This window comes from Vanessa tameamea, chromosome 20, assembly GCF_037043105.1.
Source record: "Vanessa tameamea isolate UH-Manoa-2023 chromosome 20, ilVanTame1 primary haplotype, whole genome shotgun sequence".
NCBI lineage: Eukaryota > Metazoa > Arthropoda > Insecta > Lepidoptera > Nymphalidae > Vanessa > Vanessa tameamea.
In genome coordinates this window covers 9277671-9296398 of record NC_087328.1, presented here as the reverse complement: position 1 = coordinate 9296398, position 18728 = coordinate 9277671, and the positions used below count along the sequence as shown (strand labels likewise).

The 18728-nt window shown below is 33.1% G+C and overlaps 1 protein-coding gene across 1 annotated transcript in view; it reads right to left on the bottom strand.

The window, feature by feature from the left end:
• The window catches only part of LOC113401674 (MAP7 domain-containing protein 2-like), a 45372-nt gene that overhangs the window by 23189 nt on the left and 3455 nt on the right, over positions 1-18728 (bottom strand). The window contains exon 2 of the mRNA XM_026641671.2: positions 7414-7589. Within this exon, the coding sequence (XP_026497456.2) occupies positions 7414-7589 (176 nt within the window). The remainder of the gene's footprint in view (positions 1-7413; positions 7590-18728) is intronic.

Sequence of the window (18728 nt, the reverse complement as noted above, 5' to 3'; positions counted from 1 at the left end):
AATGAACCGACGAACGGAATATAAGTCGGCAAGGAAAACTCGCATTGGATTGGAACACTTTGCAATTCAAAGCAAAGCGAACTGAACGCGTCGGTATTTTGAATTCGATTTAAATAATTAATTATAACATAAACACTATGAAACGTTTGAATCTAGATCTTACTTTAATATAAGAACAGATTAACTATTATAAAACTACTATTAGACAGCAAATAGTAATTTAAAATCGGACAAAAACAGTTGGAATTAAGTTGTTACGTAATCGTTTTAATTTATCAGAGCTAAATTAAAATTATCTCCCGGGTAGCTTAAAATTGAATAAGAACTTATCGCCAAAACAGGCTATTTGATCCTCAACTTAATTGCTATGCTACCTTGAACTCATTACTTAGTGGTAACCCCAATGAATCGTAATTTTTACTTCAGACAAATTGCGGAAAATTTAAATTCGTGAATCACTCGGAATCCAAGTAATGAAGACAAAATAAATTAGGAACGACTTGAATGTAAAACAACAAGAGCTAACACGGCCGGTTGACTGCAGTGCACTTGATTGATTACCATCTAATGTTTTCTAATGATAAGCGAATTTATGACGTATGCATTTTCTATATGTAGCTGAATATAAACATCGACGATGACAATTCAGTACGATATTTATAACCTAAGTGATATCATTTATTGAATGTGTAATCAAAATCAATTTATGCTAATATTATAAATGCGAAAGAATCTCCGCTTTGAGCTACTGAACCGAATTTGATGCAATTTGGTATAAAGTAAGCTTGAACTCCAAGAAAGGAACATAGGCAACTTTTTTATACCTTACACCTGAAATCCGTGCGAAGCCGCGGGCGGCAACTAGTAAGGCATAAAATGTGCCATGGAACGAATATTAGATTATATGTCTTGTGTCTTAACAATTACATTGTGTTGCACTTATATGTAATAATTATAAAAGCTAATAATAGCAATGAAGCCAATATCGTATTATTCTCTAGTTATTAAACTAATTTTCTTCTACGAATATTTTACTTCAAAAGATAAAAAAACGCTAGAAATTAATATGCTACGTGAGAGACAAGAACTGAATCACCGATTTCTTGACTTTCACTGTTTAGAAAATACAAATGGACGATTTTTTGACTGAACACTTTTTATCGAAGTTTCTAAATTAGTTTTATATCTAAATGCATTAAATAATAACAAAGAAATATACATTAAACGAGAATTGAATTAAATCATGACCACGGATTAGACTTTTTATAATACTTGACGCAAGAAATGCGTTCGATCCTGAAGGAAGTTGCCTTGCGCTATTTTTGTCGCGACTCCTTAGCCCTGCAGGAGTTAATTTTAAATATTTTTGATGCACTACAAGCGCTGCGTATTTCTGTACCGGCCATTAATACTTACGCGTGCTTGAAATACTTGAGATGGCTTATAATGAGCTGAAATATTCTGTACCAGTTCTCCCGTTATCTAGAAGTATGTGACGATAATAAAACAAGTGAACGCGAACGATAAATGAAGTCATTATGTATAATCATTATCACTGATTTCCTTGCAATAGAATTATCTTTTTGCCGATATATATTTCCTGTCTTATTGTTAAACTCGTCCACGTTTCCTATTTATTAGACATTCGAGTGATTATAAATAAAGGAAAACTTTTTCGTATCATATTCAGTAAATATCTTACGGTTTACGTTGAATCTTATAAATAACTAATTAGTTTAAGTATCAACGAGTCGTAATTAAATATAATGTTTCTCTAATTATAAGAACGGACTCAACATTGTTGTATTTCTAAAGACGAGCCGTGCGCTTAAATTAGCGTAACAAAACGTAGGAGATAATGTGCGCAGAAAATTACACCAATAGACGGTCCCTGCATACGACGTTCGACATCAAGTACTGTCGTTTCATTGCGGTCTGACCTCATAATTGACAAAGTGCGTTATATAAGACATGACCCGGTCAGCCGGTACATTATCAGCAATTTTCCAGTCTAACAGTAATGAAGTCATACATCAGAAATGTTATAATTGTCATGTTTGTAAATACAAATCACCTAACAATCGCTCGACAGAGAAAAAAAAACAAGCAATGATTAATTGTCTAGAGAAATTTATAAAATAAGAAAACTAATTTAAACCTAAGAAAAGTCTTGGGAAGTGAAAGACTAATTGTGAACTAAGAAAAAATTGAGGTTGACACTTGACATTAAACGAGGCACTGGAAGCAAGCCAACACTTGGTCATTTAACTTGAAAACTGGAATTTTTCATTTTCCTCCTTCGTTTTAATGAAGGTTTTTAATTTTTTAAAATAAAATAACTTCTTAATTCAAGTAAAACAAACACATACGACTCTTTTCAAATTTAAGATTTTTTCAAATTGGGTCGTTTATAAAATTTGGATTCTCAATTATTTCCATCTCGGTGTTTACGTCGGAAAATACGTACTATTGACGTCCGGCCATTCAAAATGCGCGAGAGTTATGGTGACATCATCAGACAAGGACGTGGTTACGCAATACTAACGTAGGTTAGAATAATTAGAAAAAAACATTTGAAATACACGGTTTTAGTCATATCAAGTACGTGGTTAGACAAAACCAAGATTAGTTTTCTAAAAGAATATTCCATTTGTTTTCTGAATGAAGACATTACTCTTAATAGTAATAGACGATGAACACGAGACTTAACAAACTGTGAGACGTTATCTGATTCAACGCTGTTTGATCACAATAAAATCTACCAGATACATTTTTGGCATTTTATGTTTTCATGGAGATTGTTTTTATATGACCTTTGTTACAATCGACGCTAGAAGGTAATGAAGCTCATCAACTTCTATAGACGTTTAACCGATCGTACGGTCTTGCTAGTATTTATTATGTACACAAGGTCAAATATAACTATTGATATAAGTACACCTAAATGGTACAATCTTCATAATGATTAAATAAATATTGAAAGTCTAGAAACTTGTAGAATGGCTATTCGCTTACAAGGTAGGTGTGATAATTGATGAATGCAATGGAGAAGTTCTAATTGAAACGTAGACTGCAATCGTTTCAAAATATATTCCGTAAGATCTGTGGGAAATACTTATCTTAACCGTAATTGATTTACTTTTAGATTTTAATTACTAATCCGAGATGGTCCAGTGAAACGTGAATATTAAAGATTAGTAGACTTAATTTCTGTTTATGATTTATAACGTGTTCGGTGGTGAAGGAAAACATCATTAGGATATTCTCCAACATGTATTACCAACTCGCATTGGAGTTGAACTGTATAATAAGCTCAAAATCTTGTCCTCTAACAAATGAGGCATTTGCCCAGCATGGGCATGACATCTACTAACTAAACAGTTGTGATTCAATTCTTTTTACACCAATTTCTTTAACATAACTTAGTATCTACATATTATTTTTATTAATTCACTCACAGACATATTTCATTTTGTTTCATTGTTGTTTTTACTAATTATATTGCATTTTCTACTACTTTATCATCTAGCACTTTAAGCACAAACATTGTAGCCTGTTTGTAACACGATTAGAAATGTCATGTACATACATACATACAGGCTAAAATTAAATGTAAAGCAACTACGCGTACCGAAATTAAATTCTATGAACGAGAAAATTAGTAATGACTGTTTTTAACAAACGAAATCACATCGTAAAACTCATCTTATATAAATATCAACAATTACATATTATAAAAAGTAAAAGCTTACACCAGGAGGAATATATTAATTTAGGGGTTTGGAATGATTAATAAACTAATATAGGTTCCGTAACTTTCAAACAATCTTGTAAATTAACTATTGGATTGACTCTAACTAATCTAGATATGTCAGTTCAAAATCTTTATGTAAAGAATAAGCAAGCAAAGTTACGAGAATCATATATATTCAAACGAATTGACGTTATCGCGGTAGACACTTTAAAATACAGGTTTACAATTGAGACAAAACATAAAATGAATAATTTCTTACAATGAATCAAGTAAACGTTAGAACCTTGACAAAATATTGCGTCTAGAAACTGCATGTGTACTTACACGAGATTTAAGTATTTTTGAAACTGAATTTATAGTATAGATAAAAGTTAAAACCATGTGCCAATATTAATGTGCGAGATATATTAAGGAAGCACTATCAAACAATGCGAACTAAACGATAAATTCTAATTACGTTAAAGTCAGTGTACATTAAGCGGATTCAAGCCGCCGCAGTAAGAAAGGATTAAATTCTAAAGGTGTGTCAGAAAATATCTTGGTTATCGGCAATCTCCCGAGAATTCCATTCAACGACCGTGGTTGACCTCTGATCTTGCATTGCAATCATATCTCTGTGTATTCTAGTTATTACTGGTTTTATAATTGTATAACACAACAGTAAACCTTGTTAAGCACTTCAACGCTGATATTTATCTAAGATGTTTAAATTTTTAAATTGTCTATCTTTGGAATATATCTTTTCTTATTTTTTAACGTTTGTATTATTGATTGCATAGCTTTCTTTGATATAAAATGTTTTTGAAGACTTATGCGGTGCGGTGTTTATTTATAGATACTGAGAAATCTAGTTTTTCTTCGGTAAATGATCGTGATTGCCTAAATACATTCAATCTTTTATTTATTTATTTTTAACAGATTTTTTTTCTTTATTACTAATTCTCGTGTCTTTTTATCTTTATTTTAGTAAGATGTTTGTTTGTCTATGTTGTCCCGTTTTTCTTGATACAATATACAACAATTAAACAAGTGATTTGGATTGTGTCAAAGTGTCGTTGGAGTGTTTCCACATTTCGAATTATTCTTGGATTTCCTGCGTCCACCGAATCTAGGAAAACGGAGATTGCCCATTTGAGCAAAATACTATGTATGAGTAGTTTGATGAATCTATCTTACATATTGAATATGTTATATTGAGAATAATGTTATGTCGCAACCAGGTGCAGTCGTATCTTGAAACCTAGAGTAATTTAGAAGAGATCCGATCTAAATTTCTCGAACTCCATTATAATATCCAGGCCATGTATCTTTATAGGTAATTAAAATTGTTACTTGAAGTTCATAATTACGGAGGCTCACTTTACACATAGGAATACAGTAATTATTACTGGGCATTTTAGTTTAGCGGTATTTTACCTGCGACTACGTGTAGTAGTCTATGTGGGCAGTCGTAAACAGGCGAATCCTCATAAAATATACCATGATAGGTAGGTATATCAAAACGGCCACTACGAATAAATATTTAGTTTCAATGTTTGGGAATTCCCCAATTCATCAAAAACAAATTAGAACATTCGGGATTTAAATTTTAAAGACGATATAACAACTGTTCTTAATTTAAATTATTTCACTTTCCAATTTTCTAATTTTCACCATCGTACGTAAACATTATTTACTGGAGCGGAGAAAGTACCTTATGTTGCGTACGTTTAGTTAGACAGTATACTGTAAACAAGATGAGATTAAAGTGATTTGTATTTCATGGAAGGCTCGTTTCACCTTGGTTCATATTACAATATTATTTGATCGATGAACTGTAATAAATTGTTGCACTTTACAAGTATACTCTATTCCAACCATAAGAGGAGAAAAGCCAAATAAACAACATTTGACAGCAAATTGACGCGATATCATTGGCTGTGAGCTTGATTAATCTATGATATTCACTATGACTTGCATAAAAATGGCGTTTCGAACGTCGAAAAAACTGTTTTTGTAATTTTGGAACTTGTTTTTTCAAAAATTTAACGGGAAATAAGTAGTTATATGATTTGGTGCTATACTATAAATAAAGATATATTCATCAAGAACTGTAAGTAGTGCACAATATAGCTGAGTTATTAGCAAATCGCATAAAATACGTAAATAAGGTTAGTTTATCTTTTTTCCTACTTCCATTGGAATAGGCTATACCTATAACAACTTTAAATAAAGTTTGTTTTTAATATTAAATGGAATTTACACATGTATGTAGGTATGTATTTTATCTGCAGTGCGGACTGGCTCCGATTTTCAACGATTTTACACCTAACGACATCCTCGTCGTACCCTACAGTTTAAACTTTTGCGATCCGTGTTTTCGGACTGACCAGTCAGCTTATTCAATCAGCCACACAGTGAGTGGCCATGTTTGGTGCAATTCTGACGAAACATTAGGCAAAATAACGATAAAAAGGTATGAATTATATAACAGTATGAAATATATTATAAGTAATCGATGGAGGAATACGTTTCATACAAACAGCGTTTTTATTGCGCAACAGTTTCGCGTTAATCGATTGGAAATAGTTTTCACTTTATTTTTGATAATAACATTTATTCGTCAATGGAACGCTTTTGAAATAGACGTGCATTTACATTTGGTAGGGATATTATGATATTGATTTTCATACCAGTCCATTTAAGCATAAAATTGCAGCATTCATTCAATCCAATGAATACTTTACATATATATTTTTTGCATATTTTCAAAATAACTAACTTTATTTTGTTGAATAATATATATGAGGAGTTTTCTCCAAAAAAAACATCTTGAAAGAATGTGAAGGTCGATAGTTTAATATATTATAAACGGTATTTGCTTATATTGGAGAGTGTATTTATTACTAACAATGATGTAATTTCTCACGACGGAACTTTAATACGTTTTTTCGAGGTAATATGTACCTACGGTGTCATTTTTTTTAGAAATATGTGTGATTTTTTATAGTAAATTATTTATTGTTGAAATTGATCTATTAATTAAAATTAATGCAAAATAAAAGTGCCTTAAAAGCCACTGCTTAAACAAGAACCTTTTGTTGTACCGAGCATTTCAAATTAGAACTACATCATAATCTTATATATTAAAAGCGTAAGTCGATTTTTTTCCAAGTGATTATGTGACGATAGCTGTTAAAAAAATCTATTATGGTCTCATTTTGAAGAGCTCCAGCCGTAGATGTGCAGAAAATTAAAGATGATTCTTGATTGTAATTTACTAAATTGTTAAAATTAAACAAAGAATTAATTTTATAGAGCAGAAAAAATACGGGCCGGTTAGAGAGCGGTGCTAGGGCCGTATAAATAGAAAAGAAAAACGTAAACAAAATTAAATTAAATTGATATCGACAAACTCCAATTCTAATTGAACTAATGTATGCTTTCTGCCCTTAAAAATTTAATTTAAAAAGGTTTCATAATCTTGGCGTAAAATGTAGATGTAGTGACTTGCAGTTTACAATGAAATGAAATCAAATCAAAACCTGTCATAGTTTTCGAAATTCTTAAAAAATCTTTTAAATAAACGCGAAGTTTCGCGGGCCACCTACTAGTATATATATAAATACTAGTCTGTAATAGGACCTAAGTTTTATGAAATTCTCTAGGTATCAAAATACCTGTAATCGTCTATCATCGTCCTTGGCGCGCTGTTCAGCCTGTCTGCGGCGTCGATCTTCGTCTCTCTTCTCTCGTTGCGCCTGCGCTGCGGCGGCGTGCGCGCGCAGCTCGTCCAGCCGCTTCCGTTGTTCAGCCTCGCGACGCTCGCGCGCTAATCTCGCTCGGTCTAGGGCCTCTGGAGAAAATAATTGTCATTTAAAATCAGATTCTTTTAAATATATTTTAATTTCACAAATTTTCACCGTCTTGTTTAATTCAAATAATAATGTATGTCGTACGAAGGAACAGTGAGAACCGAATAAAAAGCTGTATGAATAGGTAACCAATACTGGACAAAATTGTTGGGCAGACGTTCACTTTTATGATTTGGTTTTTATTTTTTTTTTTCTTTTTCAAAACTTAATGATATGCATTAGTCCGAAGAATTAGTCTTTTAATTTGCAACTAAGAAAATAAGTGTTTTAGGCAAGTCAAGAATATCATTTTATTTTGATTTCGTACCTCGTACTTACTAAACCAAAGACATATTAAACAGTATACAAATTAACAAATGAAGCGGTTATATTAACAAATTCATCTGACAAAAAAGAACAATACTCAAAGATGTCAAACGGTTTTTAGAATTAAGCAAATGTAGAACGAAGCTAATTATGTTTAAGATGATTTCAAAGATGAAAACTGGAGCGATACAGATAAAAAATCTTCCTTTCTCCCATTCAGTTGATTTTATACCGGCATCATTACGTTTCGTTTCGGTATATTCAATAGAACGAATTTTATATCGCGTTAACTGTCCGTAGATATGTTATTGACGTTTGGCATGTTAGTGAAAGTGGCAACGCCCAATTAATATCAAAACGGACGGACAGAATAGTCCATTTCATTACATTTGAAAGATCTTCTCAAACTAATACAGTTTTAAAGTAATTAAAAACAAGTTATTATCGAATCCATGTATGATCACTAGTCCCACTAGTCTATTCACTAGTCACTCAGTCATGTAAATCACTAGTCCCAAAAAATCTTTGAAAATTTTCAATTCAAACGGTTTTTGGAACTAGCTGAAAAACTGTTGCAAGTATACCAAGTAATAGAAAAAGCTTTTAATAACATTGATATGAGTTGCGTCTAGCGTCCATTTAACTTATAATCGATCTTGACACATCACTCGACATTACTTTTCAACCCAATCATTTGTTAATATCGGTTTTGGAATTTGCCATTGCTATACAATTGTTTTGAAATCCTTTAAAGTAGGTATTGACTAGTAACGCATGTAGGTACAAATAGTTTAGTATTACAGATAGCAAATCATAGCAGATGGGAAATTTGATACCGTTATTTGTTTCTCCACTTTTTGGTACGTTGGTTAAAGTAACAAACAAATTGTGCTTTAATCTGAATGCTCATTGGTCGGTTGCAACCAATGAAGTAGTAAGCGACCGATTAGCGTCCGGACAAATTAGATAATTTAACTTTGATTGAAATTTCGGATTTTGGAATTTAGTATTGTATATTAGGCAGCCTTGTAAAAAATATTACCATCAATTTCTTTTCTGCTATAATATAGCGGAAATTTTGAGAAAGGTAACCGCTCTCTTGGCTACCGATTTATTTGGAATTCTTACTCCATAAAATGCATCCAACATTTTAGTGTGTCGACATAACGGATCCGAAGGACAAAAGCTGTTCTTACCTAATGTGTCTCAAAGGTATTAAATCTTATTTTTATAGATTTATATGTTATATGTAAATAAATCTATAAAATCCTTAGTATTACTTAAGTACGTTTTACAAAAATGATTTTGTTTTAAGTGGACAAGTAGGTCTGTTTTAATTATGAATTACGAATATTATTTTCCCTTCCAGTTAAGCGTAAAAAGCGTGTTAGCATGTGAACAACAATGGAGTATATTTACATCCCTAGGCGTCCAGGATACCATTTACATAAGATAAAATAGCCTAGGCTTTTTCAGCATTGTGTGATATAAATTATTTTTTCGGGTTTAGATTTTTACTATTTAATTTAACATAAAAGGCATACACGACAATAATAATAATTATTGTCAATAAATCAGTAAAAATCATGCCAGACCTATAAACACATATAGAGAAACCAATACAAACAAACCAACAATACCATGTTCATTACAAGCATGTACATAACACAGTATTAAAACTATTTCATACGTGTGAATGCATGTTATTTCAATTATACGTCGGAACAAAGTTATGTGTGTGTACGTGTAAGGTAGAGATTATAAAAACATAAGTCTTCCACATCATTGAGCCTCAAAGGCTCTAAGAATACATATATAGGTTATAAATTCGCTAGTAATATTGCCACTTTACACTGTAGATCTATTTTCTCACGAAGGCACGCCTCTCCAACTAATTAAATATTTTTTAATAAAATAAACTTAACAAACATAATATATATAACTGGCCAATAGGCACCTGGTAAATAGTCCACAGCAATGTCATTTCTTAGAGTGCCAATCCCCAAACGCACCATGTAGATTGGGAATCAAGAAGGAAGAAGTTACGTTCCTTGCCCATTGACTTCTAAAACAGAAGCGAACCGTTGTTCTTTTAACGGTATATCGAGTGAAAATAGAGTGGTACCAGAAAGCCCTACATTGTCTACTTCTTTGATTTGAATAAAAATAAATGAATCCTCATTTAATACTTTACCATATCAATAATCGTCGTGCTACCGTTTTGACCCAATTATTTCCTAACACGTACGCCTACACTATGCCTTATAAACACATAAAGGTCAGTTCGTATCGGCATTGATCCACCTACATTCATACTAGAATTAGGAATGTTTGATTAATATTGAAAGGTATGCATGTGGATCCACTATATATTTTATGTGGAACTTGTTTGATCCACACATATTAACAGGCGACGTCAAATTTTTCGTAGCAAGTGATAGCTGATTTAAAATAAAAAATAATGAGATCAATCATATTGTCATACAAAACATACGTTTTAACATATTGCAGAAAATATCTATATATAAAACTACTCATGAAGACTCGCTCGTCAAGTTAAATTACCCTCGGTGTTTATTAGTATGTCTTAGTGTACGTGAGACGACTATAAGTAAACACACCAAAAAATACAAATTAGATTATATTTGTTTAGTTTATTTTATTAAAAAATATTAAATTAGGCACGCTTTCGTGAGTGAAAATATCTAGAATGAGAAGTAGCAATGTTACTAACGATTTAGGGCAAGATGGACAAAAATGGCAAGTGAATTTTGAGGACAACTCATATTTAAAATAAAAAACAGAAAAACTTAAACTAAACAGAGTCATTGCCTAGCCCTAAAGACTATTCAACCTCATCGTGAGCGCAATCCTATTCATGTGAAAGATTTGTAAAGGTAAAACATATAGGAAACGTAACATATTTAACATTGTAGTTGCACATGTATTTGGATTGTGAATATCTAGACAAGGATATAAGGAACATTAAGCGTATTTAATCATAATTTCTCAATCAATTGGAGATATTTAAAGTAATTTGTTCTACTGATCTAAATTTAAGCAATAGGCAATTTCTTCTTTACGACAGAAAATTTCAATAATGAATGATAAGCGATTTAATGTTAAAGGAATTTCACAATTGCTTATTACAATAAAAATAAAACTTTGAAACTAATAATTTAAAATGTCGCAGCATAAATAAGAACTACATTGAAAATAAAATATGTGCAATCGATATAAAAAACCAAGTATTAGTTATCAAAGAAAGTACCTAAATTATAGACCCCACTCACTTACGAAACATGTCATTTTACGATCGAATTGGGCGTGTATTAAAATTTCAAATAAGCCGGTATAGATCGGAGCTGTGTGTTGTTTTAAATAAACCGACACGTAATATTATTAAATTTTAAACAAACTACGTAAAGAATATGTCTTGTCTCCATAAATATCAAGTGTACCATTAAGCGGCATATGAGCTGTCGAACCAAACCTGTTCAACACCTGCTCATTAAATTTCTAGACATCGACTGAGACAGTGTGACAGAGGCCTAACATCTGTTTGTCATTACTAGTGAGTAGAGGAATGCAGTACAATTCATTGAGGACTGGATCAATAGATGATATTGATTATACAGTTCATAAACAATGTGGAGGTCATGAGGAAGGAATGCTTTACATTCAAATGGTAGTTAAGTGGGGAGCAAGGGAAACGTAGAAATATCTATAATAGGAATTTTATTACGAGCGATTCTTAATCTTCAAAATTAAATCAGTGTTTATTGTACGACACGATCGTTTAAAATTTGAAAAAAGAACTTCAAAGTCAATCCGAAAACAGCTGGCACGGAGCTGCAAATGTAATGTATAGTCTAGCTAATGTGATTACTGCACCATTCTACGAAGTTGAAGTAATCGATATTAGGAACTAAAATGATTCCGAAGACAACAATGTCTCGATTACTTGCGAGTAATTAATATTTATATTGACTCGAGGCCGTATTACAAGGCTGGTGCATTAATTCCTCAGCAGGCAAAATAACTTAAATAATTGACTTGAACATGAGCGCTATTCATCTTTTAGACACATCTCTTATTTGATCTATGAAACAATCAGTAAGAAAAATTAAACACAAAAATAATAACATTAAATCACGTAAAAGATGTAATACAAGTGTTCAGTACAGAATGCCCCTCAAATTGAAACCAAGGCTAGTTTCTCCAGCGCACGACACGATTCGATCGACTTTTCTCGCAGCATAATGCATTTTTTGCTTGAAATGCCCAACTAGAGTGAATAATAGTTTGCCATAAAAAGTGGCGTTAGCGAACTTGATAAAAAATTGTCTAGCTTTGAAAATGTGAATTTTAGATTCTATCACTTTTTCATGATATTTTAATTCGCCTAGATTTTTGAAACAAACAAACTTAAATAAGACACTTTACTATTTATTATACTAGCTGTATGGAAATAGAATAAAATGCTGTTTTTCACAGTAATAAGACCAAATTTAATCCACATGATATAATCTAAAGGCATGACAAAAACATGAGACTGATAGGCTTCAAATCCAACCAATAGAGATAGCTTAATTCAACTTTAGAAAATAAGAATTCGTTTCACGGCCTGATAACTTTGGGATCGTCGTAATGTCATTCAAGGAAATATACAATAAACGAGAAATTTTAAGAATTTTAAACTTTCTTATTATTATTATTACTGAAAAGCATTGCAAAACGTGTTAATAAAATTGAACTGGACTTTCATCGAATTAAAGCGATCGTTAAAATATAACGATTATGATCTGAAAACTTTCAGACATGGAAAATTCAAAAAGCAAAATCTGCTTAAGATTTCGGTAGACACACATAAGCGCAATTAATATTATTGCCTTAAATCGAAAGTCATTTCATTAAACTGATCACGATTTACGGCCACTAAATTATTAACGGTGTATGAAGAAAAAAAAACACAATTAAGATCATTGTAACGGAGCCGTAACTGTAAGTAGGTGTGTGTTGTTTGCTAACTAATTATATATTTGATAATGTCCCAAATACTTTTAGAACTTTTTTATTTAAACTTTAGTTGAGATTCAAATTAAATTTCCCCAAAATCAAAATATCCGTACTCTTCATTTCACTATATTATTTAGTGAAACCAAGATATGAACATCACCAATTGTTGACGAAAATTAAATCCCCAATTCAGGAAATACCGGATTATTTTCATCAACTATGTCAAATAAAGTATTCGATAAACGAGATGGAATGTGAATGATAATAGTTCAATAATGTTTACCGTTCATATCAATTGACTGCATTCACTTAACCCATTTAGTTTCTTGGCAAAGATTGGGTTAAACGTTCGGAATAATCTTATCTCGATGATAAATTGTACATCTTTTCGAAGATGAAGAATTTTAAGCAATTATTCAGTTACTGGAAATGTAACTTAGTCAAATATATTTTACGAATAATAGTATTTATATACCAAAATTTGTTGATGTATTAATATGGAATTTTCTATAATTACGTAAATCAGATAATCTTTACAGAACGTAATACGTAAGGAGAGTGTATGTTTTGGAATCCCTTCTTACATTTTTGATAGTATACGCAAAATAATGTTAATAAGTAATGCCTAATGCCAATGCAATATAATAGATCTGTTTTTGATTACTTGTGATGTTCATATAATAAACATAATCAGCCTGTAAATTTCCCACTGCTGGGCTAAGGCCTCCTCTCCCGTTGAGGAGAAGGTATGGAGCATATTCCACCACGCTGCTCCAATGCGGGTTGGTGGAATACACATGTGGCAGAATTTCGTTGAAATTAGACACATGCAGGTTTCCTCACGATGTTTTCCTTCACCGCCGAGCACGAGATGAATTATAAACAATTAAGCACATGAAAATTCAGTGGTGCCTGCCTGGGTTTGAACCCGAAATCATCGGTTAAGATGCACGCGTTCTAACCACTGGGCCATCTCGGCTCTACTGGGCCATCTCGGCTCTGTGATATTCACATAGAGGGAACAATCAGCACCACTGGTAATAACAATAATTAGGAGTTAATTATATCATACGTATTTAATATATAATAAGTTACTGCAACAACTGATTTTATAAGCACTTTTCTACTAATCGTAGGGCTTGGTGAAGGCTCGCCTGAGTGAGTACCGACTTGCAAATTAGTTCTACCGCAAATACGTTCTAGTTTAAAATGATGAGTGCGCTAATGAAATTACAGGCATAAGGGACATAACATCTTAGATTTTATGGCGACGGTTTGATGATCAATGTGGTTTATAATTTTAGTGTCATTGCCTATGAGCGAGCGTCACTACTTATCATGAAATGGTCTATCTTCTTGCCTGCCTCCCTAAATTTAATTTAAAACAAAAAACTGCTATCTGAAATATCGGGTAAAGTTATCATAGCTGAATGAATGCCGATTTTTTTAATTTTATACCGATAATAGAGCAATACGTCGCCTCGCATCGCGTTCGAGGTGTACGATAGAAGAATCATAACAAGAAAGTATTGCATAATACTATAGCCTATTTTAATTTAAAAAAAACTTAAAGCCAATTTTTATTCCGTATGTAATATATTTAGCCTAGTTTTGTTCTACCATAAGATCTTCAACCATTAATTGTTAAATTAAAATTAGGGTTAAAATCCTAAATATTTGCCGACTAATTGCCAATTTGATTAACTTGTACGTAAATGTTACTTGGTATTTAGAATATGAAATACATTTCTAATTATACGTTGTAACAATAAATTTTATTGAAATTTTTAGAATTTTTTATAATTTGCGACGAAGTTTAATTAACTATTTGTTTTAGTGATGACAGTCACTGTTAAATACATGAATGAATGAATAATGTATATGTTAACCATGACTCACGAAAACTGATCCAAAATCCGTAACCCCTGTCTGGAAAGCTTCCCCAAGATATTCAATACACGAATTCGCGTCCCAACTAATCAATATTCAGCACGACATTTCTCCATCCGTATAAGATTTCCTAAACACTTAATGCCTACACGAATTATATTCTTACAGCAAGGTGACAGATATTTTTATAATAACTAAACTTTTGACATTAATTTTTCACTCTATTACAATACGATAAAGTTGATTTTCAAATGCAACGCCCTCAAAGATACCGCAAGGTCATTTCCTAACAAGGCAGTCTCATTTTCATAAAATTTAAAATTTATAAGCAGTCAATGCACTAAGGCAGGTAACAACCGGAGTCTAGACGAACATGAAACAAATTTAATAACAAAACAAATACATAATTTTAGTTATTAAACAGACGTTTCAAACTGATTTTACTTGAAAATGACTGAGAATGTTGAAAATTTTGAATGAAAAAATTAGCTTAGATTTTTACAAAACATTACATTTTTATCGACGCTTTCATTGATTATAATAAAATCAATGATTAGATTAAATATGTCTACGTCAGACACTTGCTTAATTTTTAAATAAATGCTAAAAATACATACTCACGTCGTCTATTGATCTATGCAAAGGTCAACGCGCCGCTATAAAAGGCCCGTCTATGATATAAAATTAGCTCAATATAATAAATCTAAAGATCGAAGCTGACTTCAATCTTTAGACAACGAATAGTATAATTCGTCGCCAAGACTTTTAGGTTACAGTTTTACTTCTACCCTGAGAAACTTCTAGTTTGAATAGTCAAGTTATAAAGAGAACGAGACTAGTGAATTTATCGATAACAAATTAATTGTTTTCAGTCTCTTTGACAAATTCAAAACCTTTAAGCATTCAATAATCTGCTGACTATTTTGCTGTTTCTTCTTAGTTCAGAAGGGTTGGATTCAATTTTATAAGTCTGTAGCTCATCTTTTACTTACAGAGCTGGCTAGTTTTTATATATTATATCTTTTTTTTAAGCTTCATAACAATAGAGATCAAACCCCAGATCGATTAAAATTTTGCGCTCGCCACTGTTCGGGGCAAGCGGAGCAGGCATCATAAGGCAACCCCTACCGCCCTTACTGTGGACTTCTGCAACATAAGGGGACTCAACTCCAACTTGAAAGTTCACTTTCACCTTGAGACGGCGAAGCCGGCCTTGCTCTTTCTTAGCGATACCCAGATATCCTCTCCTGCCGATACGACTTTTCTTTTCTACCCCGGGTATAAATTGGAACATTCCTTTATACCACGAGCTGGGGTGTGCGTTTACGTCAGAGATGATATCTGCTTTCGACGCCTCGGCAGCCTTGAAGGGCAGGACCTATCGATTATCTGGCTGCGTGTAGATTGCGACGACCATCCGCGAATCTACGCGTGCCTTTATAGGTCCCATAGCGGTAATGCCGAAACCGACCGACTGGGCGAGCACGTCCAAATGGCTACAGATTACGTGCTGCAGCAGATCCCATCCGCAGAGATCGTTCTTTTTTCTTGGCGATTCTTGGCGATATTAATGCCCACCATGCCGAATGGCTTGGATCACGCACTACCGATCATGCGGGTAGATCTGTGCTCGACTTCGCTTTAGCATATGATTTGACACAACTGGTCACTTCGCCAACGCGAATACCAGACATGGAGGATCATACACCTTCCCTGTTGGACCTTCTGCTGACTTCCCATCCGGATAGCTATCAGATTATCGTCGATCCCCCTTTGGGCTCGTCGGACCACTGTCTCGTTCGGAATACAGTGCCGGTTGCGCGGTACTCACGACCTAAACAGGGCAACCGCTCAGACCCGTCCAACTGTAGGCTTATAGCCATCACGTCCTTGTTCTTCAAGGTAATGGAGTCCATTATCTGATTTGATTAAACTGCCAGCTCCTGCGGTACAAAAAAACACCATTCGTCGTATCTCCACGATTTGAGAACATTCCGATAGCCGCCACAGCTAGTATCGGAATACTTGGCGTTGATATTTCGAGCCTCGTTCAGTTTCGCGGTCAATTGGAAGGCAAAGCCAAATTGGCATCAAAAAAGCTCGGAGTGCTCAGCAAGGCAAGACAGTATTTCACGTCGGCACATCGCCTAAGACTAAACAAGGCGCAAATTCGGCCTCACATGGAATACTGCTCTCACCTCTGGGCGGGTGCTCCCCAATACCAGCTCCTTCCATTTGACCGTATCCAAAGTAGAGCAGCTCGAATTATCGACGATCAAGCCCTTTCTGATCTGCTCGATCATTTGGCTCTGCGTAGAGATGTTGGATCACTCTGCATCTTCTACCGAATCTTCCACGGGGAATGTTCCGAGGAATTGTTTGGATTAATCCCGGCAGCTGAATTTCACTTTCGGACATCTCGTCAAAATTCTAAATTTTACCCGCACCACCTAGATGTCCGAAAATTCACAACAGCGCGATTTTTAAGACATTTTCTGCCTCGCACAACCACTCTATGGAACCAGCTTTCGCCGGCGGTTTTTCCGAACCGATACGACTTGGGAACCTACAAAAAAGGAGCGTACTCCTTCCTGAAAGGTCGGCAACGCATCTGCAAGCCCCCGGTGTTGCAGATGTCCATGGGCTATGGTAGTCACTTTCCATCAGGTGAGCCTCCTGCTCGTTTGCCCCCTATAACATAAAAACAAAAAAAAACAAAAAAAAAAAATTCAAACAATCTTCAATTTAAAATCAAACAAGCTCTAACTTTGTCTACCAAATATAAAAGTACTTCGGATGATCAAAATCTTAAACGTTTTTCCACTCTGTTTACGTTTTTTTTTTGTCTATCAATTGACAACTATTACCGTGGTGGGAGACTCGGGTTTTAATGTTTCTTATAAACGATTGTCAATATCAGTAGTGAATGCAAAATGAGTAATTCTTAGAGATCAACGACACAAGTCTTCGCTATTTTTACTGACTTTTCACAAGGATATTAACCCCTTTATAATATATTTTACTTAATACTCGATGTTATCTTACGCAATTAACATTATAATTTATTCATTTACTTTTATTCAACAGTGTTATCTATTACTTTCAAGTGGAATACTTTTAGCCAAAATGTTTACCATTTAAATCCAATACCAATGGTATTAATGGCTGTATACCACCACAAAAAAAAATTGTCGTTAAATATATATTTCGATATTGTATTCCTTTTTTAAAAATTGATCAGTCACTTATTTCAAAAGATAAAATTCTTAAAATGAAAATTGTATTTGCAAATACCTGATTGTAAGTACTGATGTAAGTATTCCATATATATATATATATATATATATTTTTTAATTGAATAAATTTCAATTTTTTTAAAACTTTGTATAAAAGAAAATATATATATAATTAATTAGAAATTTAATAATAATATTTAAATGATAAAAAACCAGTAAAATAGTACACTATTTACTTATTTACCCAAAGATGACATGAATTATTTCTCAAATTATCCAAGTTACATATTAAACCATTCAAGTTAGCTGACTCATCAACGCCCAGTATTAAACAAATTCCAATCAAATGGTACGATTTTGATGTCAAGGTCCTCCAATGGATTTATTTTAAAATGATCAAATTGATTGCTGCAGTACATTTTAACCAAAACAACGGTCACTTAAATCCCTTGAGAATGTATGCCAAATACAGATTCTGTTTCAAATTGTTAATTTCCATATTGTATCATTGTACCACTTGCAAATGAAACAGTTGAACCTTGAAGTAATAGTGTACAAACTCCCACTAGCAACAAGATTATCTTTTGCATTAAAACAGAGAAATGCTGCTAGCATTCTTGCCACCATTCTAAGTGGACATATAACAGGTACATTCAAATAGCCATTTTG